Below are 12097 nucleotides of genomic sequence, written 5' to 3' on the forward strand. Positions count from 1 at the left end.
CCAATAACTTGCACACAAGCTGACCAATTTCGTGTAGGAATATCTTGTGTTTTTGAAAGATATTATTAAAGCTTCGATGCATACGAAGTTGGCGTTTTTAATTAACCGATGCTTATTGTTCCAGCGTTAGAACGGATGTATTAGCAGCGTACTATATAAGGGCGTTCGTAATTCTACATGAAGAACTCGTTTTGCTTTCTAAACAGCATTCAATATAAATAAGATTGTAATTCGATATAAAAATGAGGAAAATAATGGAATGAATTTTTTCTCGATATCCCTTTTACCACAGATATTTGAACACAAATGCTTGATATTTTTAATTACTTTTCTTCAAGACCGCCCACTGTAGCTCGATTGAAGTAAAAAATTATAACTCATAAMAGTCATCGTTTTGTAGATTCTTGTAATTAATATTAATTGCATTTGACAATAATAAAAAAATAACAATTATCATAAAATTTTCTGTACTATAATTGAAACCCGTTAATGCATGGAAATATTTACAAATTTTTTATKCAAATTTAAAATTGCTCCTACCAGCACACACATAAAGTTATTTAGTGTTATGTTCATATTTTTCCGTTGATAGCACGATTCTGTGCCGTTTCATGTATGTACATACATACGCACATATGKGCATGTGCATGTGTGCGTGTATAGGTGTGCTATTTATTTATTTGCTCTGGTCAAATGATTGGAAATGTTATATTTGTTGTTGTTGCACCCGACTGCGGTGACGAACAGCAATTTCACACGCAATTAAACCGATCAACAGCTGGTCGTCAAGTCGCCCGTAAATCAATGAGTTATAAGCGATGGCAAATTTAAATTCAATTCGCCTCGTCTACATAACACTGCATACAAGGCGCAGATTGTGACTCTGTTATATATGGTATCGCATAATTGTTGATTTCAGTGCACGAGCTCGTTTGGTGATCGTTTGTTGGTTAAACCCTTTGCAATAGTTGGAAGCGCTTTTTGCAACCAATTTTTRTCATTTTCAATAATTTTTATTGTTGACTTTTAATTAATACAGTTTTTAGAATCATCTTACTGTCTTTGGATATATTTATATTTACATAATGTCTGGCATATGATGAATAGATCACGTCAGGTAGTCGTTTGCTCTCTGCAGTTTAATCTTCCATAAGCAACTCTGGCCGTTTTCGTATTGCTTACGTCTTTTATTATCTCATGCATACAATTTTACAACAAATAAGAATTTTTTATATTATATATATATTTCTAAATTAATACAAAAACTAAAACAATAGCCTTCTACTGCATATTGGGTCTCGTATTCCCCGTGTAGGCAGTAATTTTGAAAGAGCTGCTTGGCAGACATGTACAGGTCTTATTGATTTGTGCATCCATGCTGAGCGCATTCTGTAATGAGAGTGACTTAAATTAAAATATTATATCGAAATACTTCATCAGTATTGTAGACCCCCCAATTATTAATTTTTTGAACATAGAGTCAGTGAAGTAAAAATCATTATYAGTATGGAAAACGATGATGCTCTCGGTAAATAGGAAAGGATTGCGATTCTCTTTTTTTTAGAACAAAATTGTTACGTTTCTGCACTACTACTTCCCATGACTTGAATTTTGACGTCTGGATTATTGGTGGATCTAACTACTACAAGGTAGAAGAAGCTGGTGGTATTCAAAAAGAAGTTCTATGGATTGCAGACTTGCTTGTAATTCGATGTTAAGRTTATATCAAGATATTATCATGTTTATAATATGAAAGTTGTCTACTGAATTTCCAGTAGAGAGAACATAAGTAAATACTAGTTATCAAAGACCGCTTCATAGCTTTTACAATATTCGCCATTAAGACACACTTTTATATACTTTTGCATATGTTTGAACCAATTGTCGAAGCCTTTTTGCCATTCTAATTGAGGTGTCTCCRAAACATACGTTCTGAATGCAACAACCGGCTTTTCAGGTGTCGAGAAATGTTGACCTCTTAGTTTATTATTTTTCGTACGGGAATAAAATGAAGTCCGTTGGTGCTASGTCAGAATGAGTTACGGTGGTTTATTCAGCAAACCAATGGTTTGAGTGCGCAAAAATTTCGCCGCAGTTGTTTCGGTTGATGTGTGAGAGCTCGCATTGCCGTTGTGAAATTTCGCAAATAGTGCTCGTATGTTAAACGTTCTGAGTATGTAACTATAATACCGAAAATAYCTAACGATATTACGATAAATTTGTGAGTTGCCAGATTGCAACACCAATAACGTCATAAAGGGGTTGGATGTGAAGCCAATGATTCTAATAATCTTTGATGAGATAATTTTGATAGTTTATTCGATGAGTTCCTTGAATCKAATCAAGGTCACAGCAGCCCCTGATTGATTACAAAAATACTCCGCCTTTTCGGACCTTTAGGCCTAAATGTGTAATTTCAATTGGATTAAGAGTTTTAGCAAGTTTTGTCAAAATTTTTGTTTTTGCATCAATTTCAGATTTCACAGGAAACCGTTAAGTGTACATTGTTTTTAGTCACTGCAACATGATAGTTTTAAAAAGAGATTAAATACTCTCACCATATCGGGATTCTCCAGATAATAACACCTCTCCGCCTTCAAGAAGCTCGCCAGCGCTTCRTTAAGAGCCGTCTTGTATTTTTTACCGAAATATTCGTCGACTCTGTATAAAAAAACAGCCAGAAATGCATAAGCAACATTATTTGTTCTTGAAGAAGTTCAACACTCACTCGTCCAACTCGTTTGAACCACGTCGCGATGATCTTCTCTGCTCAGCATAGTTTGTCTCCTCGGCGAGCAAACAGCGCTCCAATTCGACACGCATTGCAAACGCTTCCAAAAGTGAGATGGGCTCCACGGTGGGTAGCGTGCAGGGCAATGGATCACAACCGAATACCAGACGAAAGGACGCTTCATTGAAGTCCTGTTCACAGTCAATTGTACTCTGTATGGCGCCTGGGCAGTACTGATCTTTAACCAAATTTTCTAACTGCAATTTTCGCATGCGACACTTGAACTCCACCTCGGCTGCAAAACAAACACCAAAGACACGCACGAGCACAAATACAGATGTGGAAATGTGTTTGCGGACTAACTAACGGGCAGCACCCACACATATGCATGTGTGTGGATCAGTCTATGTAGTAGTAACTTACGTGATGGCGTCTCCTCCTTCGTCGGTTTCGGCTTAGGTCTGCATGGCAGTGCGGGCTTGGGTGGCGGACATGCTGCGGTTGTGGTCGTTGTTGTTTGTGTTGGATCCTGCGGTTTGCCGCAATGTGGGCAACAGCAACAGCAAGATGCAGTTGAAGCTTTGCTTAGATTGTTGCAAGATTCYTGTACCAGGGATGCAGCCGAATGGCCACAGCTATTGCGAGACATCCCGTATGCGGACTAAGTTTGAGGAAGAGTTCATTGTTTTRTCAGGATTGATGCTCATATYTGCAAGGCGTTTCTTTTTTTGTAGTTTATAGCTCACCTGTGGCGTTGATGATAGCATGCCAGCGCCGGAGTTCAAGTCGTTCGAGCATATTTCCGGCATTGTGGTCGCGTTGAAACGTGTCGGCGATGAGGAGGCTGACATTGATAGCTGTATGCGTGTACGGTATTAAAGCGGATTRATAATCAAGTGTACKGATTATGCGTTGTGACATGCACTCACCTTGCGGGTCGGGCAGCCGCAGTTGTCGTAGCTCGCACGTACGRCCGCCGCCGCCGCTGATGTGGAGGGTTCGCAGTTGTTTCGTAGTGAAACTGACTTTTGCTGTCGAAACTGTGGAAGAGAAGGTAGCAAATTTAAATACATGTATATGCATGTATGCCGTGAGGTGTACTGGTGCGTACACATACATCACCTACCTGTGGCCTGCAATCAAAGCCTCGCTGGCTGCCGTTGCTTCGGAAACTCCGATTTGAGCTTCCTGTATTGAAGTAATTCTAGTGTAATATTAAAACGGTATATTTAGTCGGCTTCTGAAGCTGTATTCATTAAGTTCCACACTTACCTCCACCATTCTACTTGGAATTTATAATTTTGTTTGAATTTTCGCCTTTTATTCCACAAAAATTTCATTAAACTATTGTTGTTTTACTTATTTACATAATTATGTATATGTCAAAGACTTTTTGGAAAGTGTTTATTTAATTTGAATTTTCGAAATTTTTTGAAAAGTGTTGAGAATTGAATAACAAATTGGAATCTATGAAAACTTTTTGTCTTCGAATTATGTGATTTGGATATACAAGTTTGAGGAGAATCCAGGAGTAACGGGTGGGCTSTAGTATATCGTCCCAGGATTTCGGGAATAAAATGGGTTTGGTCGGATAGAGGAGATTCTCCAGATCAAGAATTTGTAATAAATGTGTACAAACGAATTAGTGAAGTGTTAGTGGATATAAAAGTGCACAATATAAATGCAAAATTAATTTTATATCGATATGGTACGTACTTCAAATAGTGGTAATGTTCAACTTTAAACGCGAATATCTTGAAAACTATAACTATGTATATTCTTGATATGGAGAATCTCCTCTATCTGACCATACCAATATTATTCCCGAAATCTAGGGACGGTATACTAAAGACTGCCCGAGGTAACTGCAGAGCTGACGAGCTGGAGCACCCTAGCCCTTCTAAAAATAGAATGGGAATGGGCTTCGATTTCTTCGTGTGCATTACTACTGTATAGTTGGCTTTCGTGGGAGCTTGATTAGCGCTGGGCTATCATCGGTTCTTTCGCTCTCTAAAATCTTTTGGGCCAGAGGTTGATTGAAAGAGATCCAGTGATATTTTAGTTCGCAGAAAGGCTAGCCCCTCCTTAGTGGGTGCTATAACAGGTCGCTGCCGTATCGGCGTTCATCGGTTCTTTCGCTGTCCAAAAATTCTTTTGATCCAAAGTCGGTAGTAAGAGATTCCGTAAGCTTTTTGCTCTCAGAAAGGCTAGTCTCTTCCTAGTTGTGGGTGCTCTAAGATAGTCGTTGCCGTATCAGCGTTTAAGCTGTAAAGTTGAAGATCTTACCGTATGGCWAACGTAGAGGTGAAGACATCCTAACACCTACGTCTTGATTATCCCACTCCTGWGAGATCTGGACTTAAAGCTCTGAATTTCAATTATTCTACTGAGCTGTTGCGACTTGAAATTAAATGTCCAATCAGATCTGTTTTGTATTCAAAGCGCTTGGTCGACTTTTAAGATCGGATACAAGAATTCTATTTCTTTGGCTTCACAAAGGATTACTAGTTGTTCAAGTGGGAATCCCATCTTGGGTATCAGTCATCGAACCTAACCTTTATAACAACAGTCTTAACATTTATTCAATCCGACAATTTCTGCGTTAATGTGACTCTCTGTGAGACATGGACCCTAAAGATTTTGTACAATTTCGTTGTGATTGAAAATAATTTTACCTCTTTCCCAAAAAGAAAATTCGGCGAGAAACTATTTTGGAGTAATTTTCTTCATTCGGTACGTTCAGTAAGTTTATGTCATATGAAGTTTATCCACCTCCTGCAAACTTTAATGCCTACCCTGTGTTCTAATGTGTTTTCAGCCTTACTATTACACTGGAGTTGTAATCTCCCCCTTTGAGGAAAATTCTAGTTTATTTATGTAAATAAGTTTACATATTCATAAATTGAGTATCTATTATATTTCTTATCGCTTCTCTTATTCTTCAATCATATGAGCTCATTCTCTTGGCTTGGTTGTGCCTGTAAAGGCCTTTATGGAGATTGGTATTCCCGGCATGTCGGTACTGGTGCTTTCCATTGTCATACTCATTAGCGGTTGTTCCTGTGCAAAAAAAAAAAAAAAAACAAAACACTTGAATTTATTTAAGTCAATTTTTTATCATTTATTTACCGCCTGTGGGGATAGGAACGTGAAACCCTTTTCCGCTTTCAAGAGCTTCTCCAATGCCGCATTCAGATCGGTGTCAAATTTGCGTTTGAAACACTTTTCAATTAGCTTACAACTAGCGTGATAAATATTCAATATTATTTTAATTAATGAAGTAAGTATCACAAACGCACTCATCACTCGATRGGGGCGGAGTATGTGTCTCCTCTTCCTCTGGGTGGTTCCTAGCATAGGTTAAGTCCTCTAAATTCTTTATCTGGCAACGCTCGTATTTGACTCTTATAAAGAACGCCTCGAGCAGCGTGATCGGCTCAATGCGCGGCAAGCAGTCGGGCAAACGGTGATCGCCGAAGAATATATTAAAAGCGAGCGCATTGAAATCAACCGAACCATCGATTGTGGACTGTATGGCGCCCGGGCAAGTTTGATCCCTGACCAGTTGCTCCCATTGCTCGCGGTGTTTAATGCAAATGAAATCGTCTTCCACTGCAATTAAATTTATTTAGCGTATGATTGTGGTTATTGAATGCTTTCATCTAATAATTACTGCGTCGTGGTATTTTAAAAAGTGGCAAATCACCGCATAATTTCTAGAAAAAAAATTAAATTGTTGCGAAATGCCATCAAACAAATCAMCCGTTCACCTTAGCTATATCCGGGTGCAGTGGCTTGCAGCGTGGGGGCGCCGGATAAGACTTCTCATTAGTCTCGTAACCCTCACAAGGAATATTCCTATTTTTATTGGGACATGCATCGGTAATCTATGGATACAAAAATGAAAATAAAACCAGAAAAACTAATGCAAATGCAGAAACAATTTGTTTACCTCCGCCGTGTGGCATATGAGTGACTCATCAATACCCTAAAAGAAAAAACATTGAACTTTCTAATAAAATTACTCAATAAATTGAAAATACCGTTGGACATGATGGCGATGTCCAAGCCTCTCGCATCTGGGTAATTTATATGGTTAGAAGGGGAAATAATTGCATGCTTTTGTAAGGATTGGAAATCGTTGTTATACATACCGTTGGCAGCACGGAGTGATTTAGAGTGGACTCTTGCATGAAAGACGACGGCATGCGRCCCGGTGGCGTAATCCATTTCGTGGCCATCATTTTCGGCTGTCTCTAGGCGATCCATAATATTTAATATTAATTAATTATTCAGTATATCTGTTCCTAGCTGTCTTCGATTTGCCAAGCTTTGARGAGTAGTGAATCGAACATACTATTACGCGCAAAGATAGCGATTAGACAAATGGCGAATCGAGGACAGCTTATAGCTTGTAGTGCTATTTGGATTACTGGTTGCCGTATTACCGTTAAATTAAAGGGTTGTCCTGCCAAGCCCATGTAGGGTGTGGTGTTCATTCGCTGGAAGATTTAGAAGGGTATTTGTGGGAGCATTTGTATATGAATTTAGGTCCAACAATTAAAACACTCACATTTGTTGGTGAATAGTGGCTCCTTCGCGGSGACTCGTACAGCACTTTCGACGTATCTTGCGAGTACTACAAAGATGGAAGAATTAATTTATATGTAACTGAAGCAACAACAAACGYCGAAGGTACATACCCTAGTCGATGTCGATGGTCCCGTGGACTGCCTCATTGGTGATAGCTGTGGTATCGGCGGCGACCACATTGACATTGTCGGATCCCTGGTTGACTAAAGAAATATAATGTATTGCAGAAATGGCGTCAATAAGTCTTCTATTAGTTATATATGTGGTTACCTGGTGACGTGCCGGTATGCTGGGGTATTCATCAAAGGGCTGAAATTTTTAAATATAYATAAATGTGAGAAAAATTCCCAAATTTCTATAAGTTAACTGCTCTGAATCATTTACCGAACGACGTCGTGTTGACTGTGAATATGGAGTACTCGTATTACCGGTATTCAGCTGTATGTGATAAAATGTTACAAAAGTTATTTATTCGAATTTTTAAAAATTTCACGTTTCTCTAAGTCTCGTGAGAAATTTATGAACAGTTTTGTCACGTTAACAATTTTCAAAGTCGTGAAAAACTCAGAGGAGATATTGAAGTATTGARCTCACCCCTGGCGGACAGAAWGACGAAAAGTTCTGCATCCGCGAGGATTGCTCTGTCTGTCTGTTGAAAGTGTCTGGACAAGGACAAGGCGTTGACGGCGGACATGAGTAAATGTTTGGTGAACCAGCGCGCAAGCGAGCTGTTTGCCGCTGCGTCGGACGCGGTGGCTCTGGCTGCAGTTYATCGAAAACTATATTTGGATCCATTGATTCACAAAATTTTTGCAATTCCTCCTCTTCGGCGTTCAAATGATCATAACCAGCGCGCAGCTGAAATTCAATTGATTTTAATTATTTTATTTTAATCGCGGTAAATTAATTTAAGTGGAGTAAAGAATATTAAGTATAAAAATACCCTCAACAGCTTCCCACCCTGCGAAGGCAAATCAATCATGCTCAAGCTACGAGTAAGGCCCTGATTCATGCTTTGCTCGGAACTCTGATAAAGMAAAAATATTTTGCATTCAATATCATATTTCGCATGAATATTATTTCTTATTACCGAGTTTGGTTTTTCCAGTTTCATTGGTTGAGCTGTCGTTATCGCCATTTGCTGGAAACCTGCGACGGGTGGTTTTCCCGGCCTCTGATTCGGCGAGTCTGAATGCTGTCAAAGACATTGGAAATAAATATTCATGGCTCCACTTATACACCAAATTCAAATTTTAACCTTCTCAAGTTGTTGTGGTTGTTGTTGATGTTGTGTACCAACATTCATACTGTAGGTGTTCAGATCTAAAGCCTATAGATCTCGCTGCTGCGGAGTACGTCGCATGCGCTTTCGTTGTTTGTGGTTTCACTAGCTCTCTTCTTCAATTCTAGCAGAGGATTTTATAGAAATATGAATTTATTTGATTGCMCTTAGATCGGTCTAAATCGAAGTTTCAAAGCCGTTGAGTGTGGAAATGTAGTAAAATGTCCAATTATAAAAAATATATAAAAGTTTTGGAAAGGCGTTTATATTTTGTGAAAATAACGTTTATTTAAAAAAAATTGAAATGTAATTTTCAATGTCAGTATATATTTTTTATTGTTGTATCTTGTCTTCCGTGTAATATTTCTACAAATTGATAGGTATGTATGTACGAGATTTGGAAAACGTATTTAAATTGGTTTGAAATCGTTTAATAAAGTTGACATGCAAGTTCAGCATTGGAATTGTGGCTAAAAGAGAGACAGACCTAATTAAAGTTGGATTGCCAGGTCAAGATCACTTGTTACTGAGATATCGTTTAGAACATTTCTAAGATTTCACCCTTGCTTATTGATTTTTACTATATTTCCAAATTAAACCTAATTTAACACTTCAATATTATTGTACAAAAAAGGTAGATTACTCTTGTAAGAAACTCAATTTCTAAACCACATTTTCCCAAAGTATTGTTCTTCAATAATCGCGGACATATTTTTAAAACACTTGGATTCCCCTGATCCCGTAGCGGAACTCGTTTTGACCTCCAAAAACCGTGTTTTTGTGGTGAGGAAATTCCAGCTTAGTTCAAATCCAGAAACCAAAGAAATTATTATAGATGAACTTATTCGATAATTGAAGGATTACTTAAATTCATGGTTGCTGACAAGACGGCGGCTTAAAAAAAAATAATTTTATTCCTTTCAAATTACTTTAATATCTGCAACTTGTATCCCTCAGCAGATTGTGAGAGAATTAAACCAGCAGCTTACCAAATATACAATGACGAAGAATCTCTACTATTGGAGCTCTATCTATCGCAACATATTACTAGTCACAGAAGCTGCGGATATAACTGTAACTGTCGATACTAGGCAATTCCCACAAATCGCATCAATAAATGGTTTTATTGAGAGAAAACTTCGGTAAGCCGATAATTTGAAGGTTTGGGCCGGTCGATCGGACGCTAAGATCGTGTGATAATACACYTTTAGACTTTTTCCTGTGGGGGTATAAAAAGTTCAAAGTCTATATGGACAATCCCGCTTCATTTCAGGCCTCTGAAAATAATATGACGTGTTTCATTCGCCCGTTGGAAGGACCAAGTGGGGAAGGACSTGGCTTCACTTGGAATATCTAATTGGCGCCACGTAGCGAAAAGAAGAAACGACTRGCGCGCTGTTGTTAACTCGGCTATAATCGCGTAAGCGGTGTCTACGCCAATCAAGAAGAAGAAGCTTCATTCGCCAGTTACCGGTCGAAATGATCGAACGAGTTATGGAAGATTGGACTAAACGGATGTACCATCTAAAACGTAGCCGCGGCCAGCATATGCAAGAGATAATCTTCAAAAAATAAATGCCAAAAAATGTTCTTTCGAATGATAATAAACATGTCCCATTAAACTTGAATTTCTTTAAAAAATTAGGGAACCTCGAAATTGATCACCCTTTACAAATCGCAAGGACGGTTCTGCACTAGAATTGTATCACAATCCCCATTGTAGCACTTGTAACTATGCAACGTTTGACCGTGTCAGTCTCTTGTAATTTCCCCAAGTCTAAAAAATTAAATGATGTATACATTGTTTTCGCTGTCATCGAAGGACTTTTCAAATGTTATTTAATTATTTCTTAACGAAATACGAGAAAATTTATTGACAAAAAAAAAAAAAAAATTATTGTGAATTTAAATGTTGCGCATTAAGTAACACAGCTCTGCTTCCACTTATCAGTGACACCAACATTAGGTCTGAATTTGAGCTCGGTCTGATTAGTGAGAGTCTAAATAAATAAACTAGCGCATTAGCCAAAATTACGAGAGTGAGCTTACGCATCAAACCCAACTCATTCGCCGAAACTCAGTTAGTTTGTGCGCATCGTTTGAGCAACTGGGATCATGGCGAACTTGCGCTGGATTAGAAATCTTGCAATATTCCTTATACTGTGCAATTTCTTGGTGTTTGCGCTCTTGCTGGACTTGCCGGCTTTGCATGGCTACGCGCAACTTGCCGAACGAGTGCGCATCTATGAAACAATGCGCGCCAATATCTTGGAGAAGGAGTCAAATAATCAACTTGGCGGACGCGTGTTGCTTAACGCCAATGAACGCGTCGTCAATGAGTTKATCATGTTGGAGAAGCAGCATGAACTGGAGTTGGGTTTGAAAAACATAAGCCACTTTCAGGTGGCGCAGCACTTCTTTCGCTCATTTGAGAAAATTAGTAATACGACGCTCTTTCGATACCTAAAAACGATGCCAAAAGGTGGCGTCTTGCATGCGCATGATATGGCGTTGTGTAGCAGTGAGTATTTGCTAYCGCTGACCTATCGTGAGCATTTGTGGATTTGTGTTGAAAAGAGTGAGGCGCAAGAGTATAAGATGTTACGCTTCTCTTTGCTGCAGCCGCAGCACGAAGAGTCTTGCGAATGGTCATTGCTGAGCGAATTGCGACAAAGTGTGCTCAGCGATGTTGTCGATAAGAAGTTGCTGGCACATTTGACTATGTATCCGCTTGAATATTTTCCGAACGAGGATGCAGTCTGGAAGCGTTTCCGCAGCATATTTCGGCTCGTGGTGGGACTGCTGACATATGCGCCAGTGTGGGGTGACTACATTTATAAAGCGTTGGAGGAGTTCTATGCAGATGGTGTGCAATATTTGGAAATTCGTTCCGTCTTGCCGATAGTGAGTGTGTTACCGTTAATCACTTGACTGCTTCTAGCTTTTGTTTTCTCTCATCAGTTGTATGACTTGAGTGGCGGTAACTACACCCTTTTGAATACGACACGTGCAATGCGCGATGCTGATTTGCGATTTCGCGCTTCGTATCCAGACTGGATTGGTTCGCGCCTGATTTACGCACCGACAAGAAAAGTGTCCGACGCTCGTTTCGTCGAGTATTTGGGCAATGCGTTGCTGCTRAAGGTAGGTAAACTAAATTTTTAGTGCTAAATCGCTATTCAAGCGCTTTACTTTACTTCTCCGTAGTCCCACTTTCCTGATTACTTCGCCGGTTTCGATTTGGTTGGTTGGGAAGATGAGGGTCGCCCCTTACATGACTACTCTCGCGAGCTGCTTGCTYTGCAAGACGAAATTCATTTTTATTTTCATGCCGGCGAAACGAATTGGTTTGGCACYAACACCGACGAAAATCTGCTCGACGCCGTTCTTCTCGGCACGAAACGTATTGGACATGGTTTGGCGCTGCTCAAGCATCCCGAAGTATTGCATTTGGCGCGTTTACGAGACATTGCAATTGAAATAAATCCAAT

The 12097-nt window shown here is 39.2% G+C and overlaps 3 protein-coding genes across 3 annotated transcripts; 1 reads left to right on the forward strand and 2 right to left on the reverse strand.

Moving 5' to 3' along the window:
• Positions 1–1191: 1191 nt before the first annotated feature.
• On the reverse strand, positions 1192–4045 carry LOC108966844. The gene is made up of 8 exons (XM_018929940.1): positions 4004–4045; positions 3858–3935; positions 3661–3771; positions 3478–3588; positions 3155–3392; positions 2729–3026; positions 2559–2661; positions 1192–1389 (listed from the first exon to the last, which is right to left on the reverse strand). Exons 1-8 carry the CDS (start codon positions 4010–4012, stop codon positions 1282–1284), a joined length of 1056 nt encoding a protein of 351 aa, XP_018785485.1. The 5' UTR covers positions 4013–4045; the 3' UTR covers positions 1192–1281.
• Positions 4046–5577: 1532 nt separating this feature from the next.
• LOC108966841 lies at positions 5578–8897 on the reverse strand. The gene is made up of 17 exons (XM_018929935.1): positions 8583–8897; positions 8415–8519; positions 8268–8351; positions 7919–8182; positions 7709–7762; positions 7595–7633; positions 7435–7527; positions 7305–7370; positions 7180–7233; positions 6886–6987; positions 6775–6810; positions 6684–6719; positions 6502–6618; positions 6405–6447; positions 6031–6343; positions 5861–5972; positions 5578–5791 (listed from the first exon to the last, which is right to left on the reverse strand). The coding sequence occupies exons 1-17, from the start codon at positions 8628–8630 to the stop codon at positions 5687–5689; spliced, it is 1671 nt and encodes a 556-aa protein (XP_018785480.1). The 5' UTR covers positions 8631–8897; the 3' UTR covers positions 5578–5686.
• Positions 8898–10468: 1571 nt separating this feature from the next.
• On the forward strand, positions 10469–12097 carry LOC108966836 (adenosine deaminase CECR1-A-like; the record flags this gene model as incomplete). Its single annotated transcript, XM_018929931.1, is given in 3 exon segments — positions 10469–11510; positions 11568–11750; positions 11814–12097. Coding segments are annotated over 3 exon segments (1256 nt in total), but the record flags the coding sequence as incomplete, so codon positions are not given.

Source organism: Bactrocera latifrons, unplaced genomic scaffold (genome assembly GCF_001853355.1).
Source record: "Bactrocera latifrons isolate USDA-ARS-PBARC rearing strain unplaced genomic scaffold, ASM185335v1 scaffold_170, whole genome shotgun sequence".
In the NCBI taxonomy this organism is placed as follows: Eukaryota; Metazoa; Arthropoda; class Insecta; order Diptera; family Tephritidae; genus Bactrocera; species Bactrocera latifrons.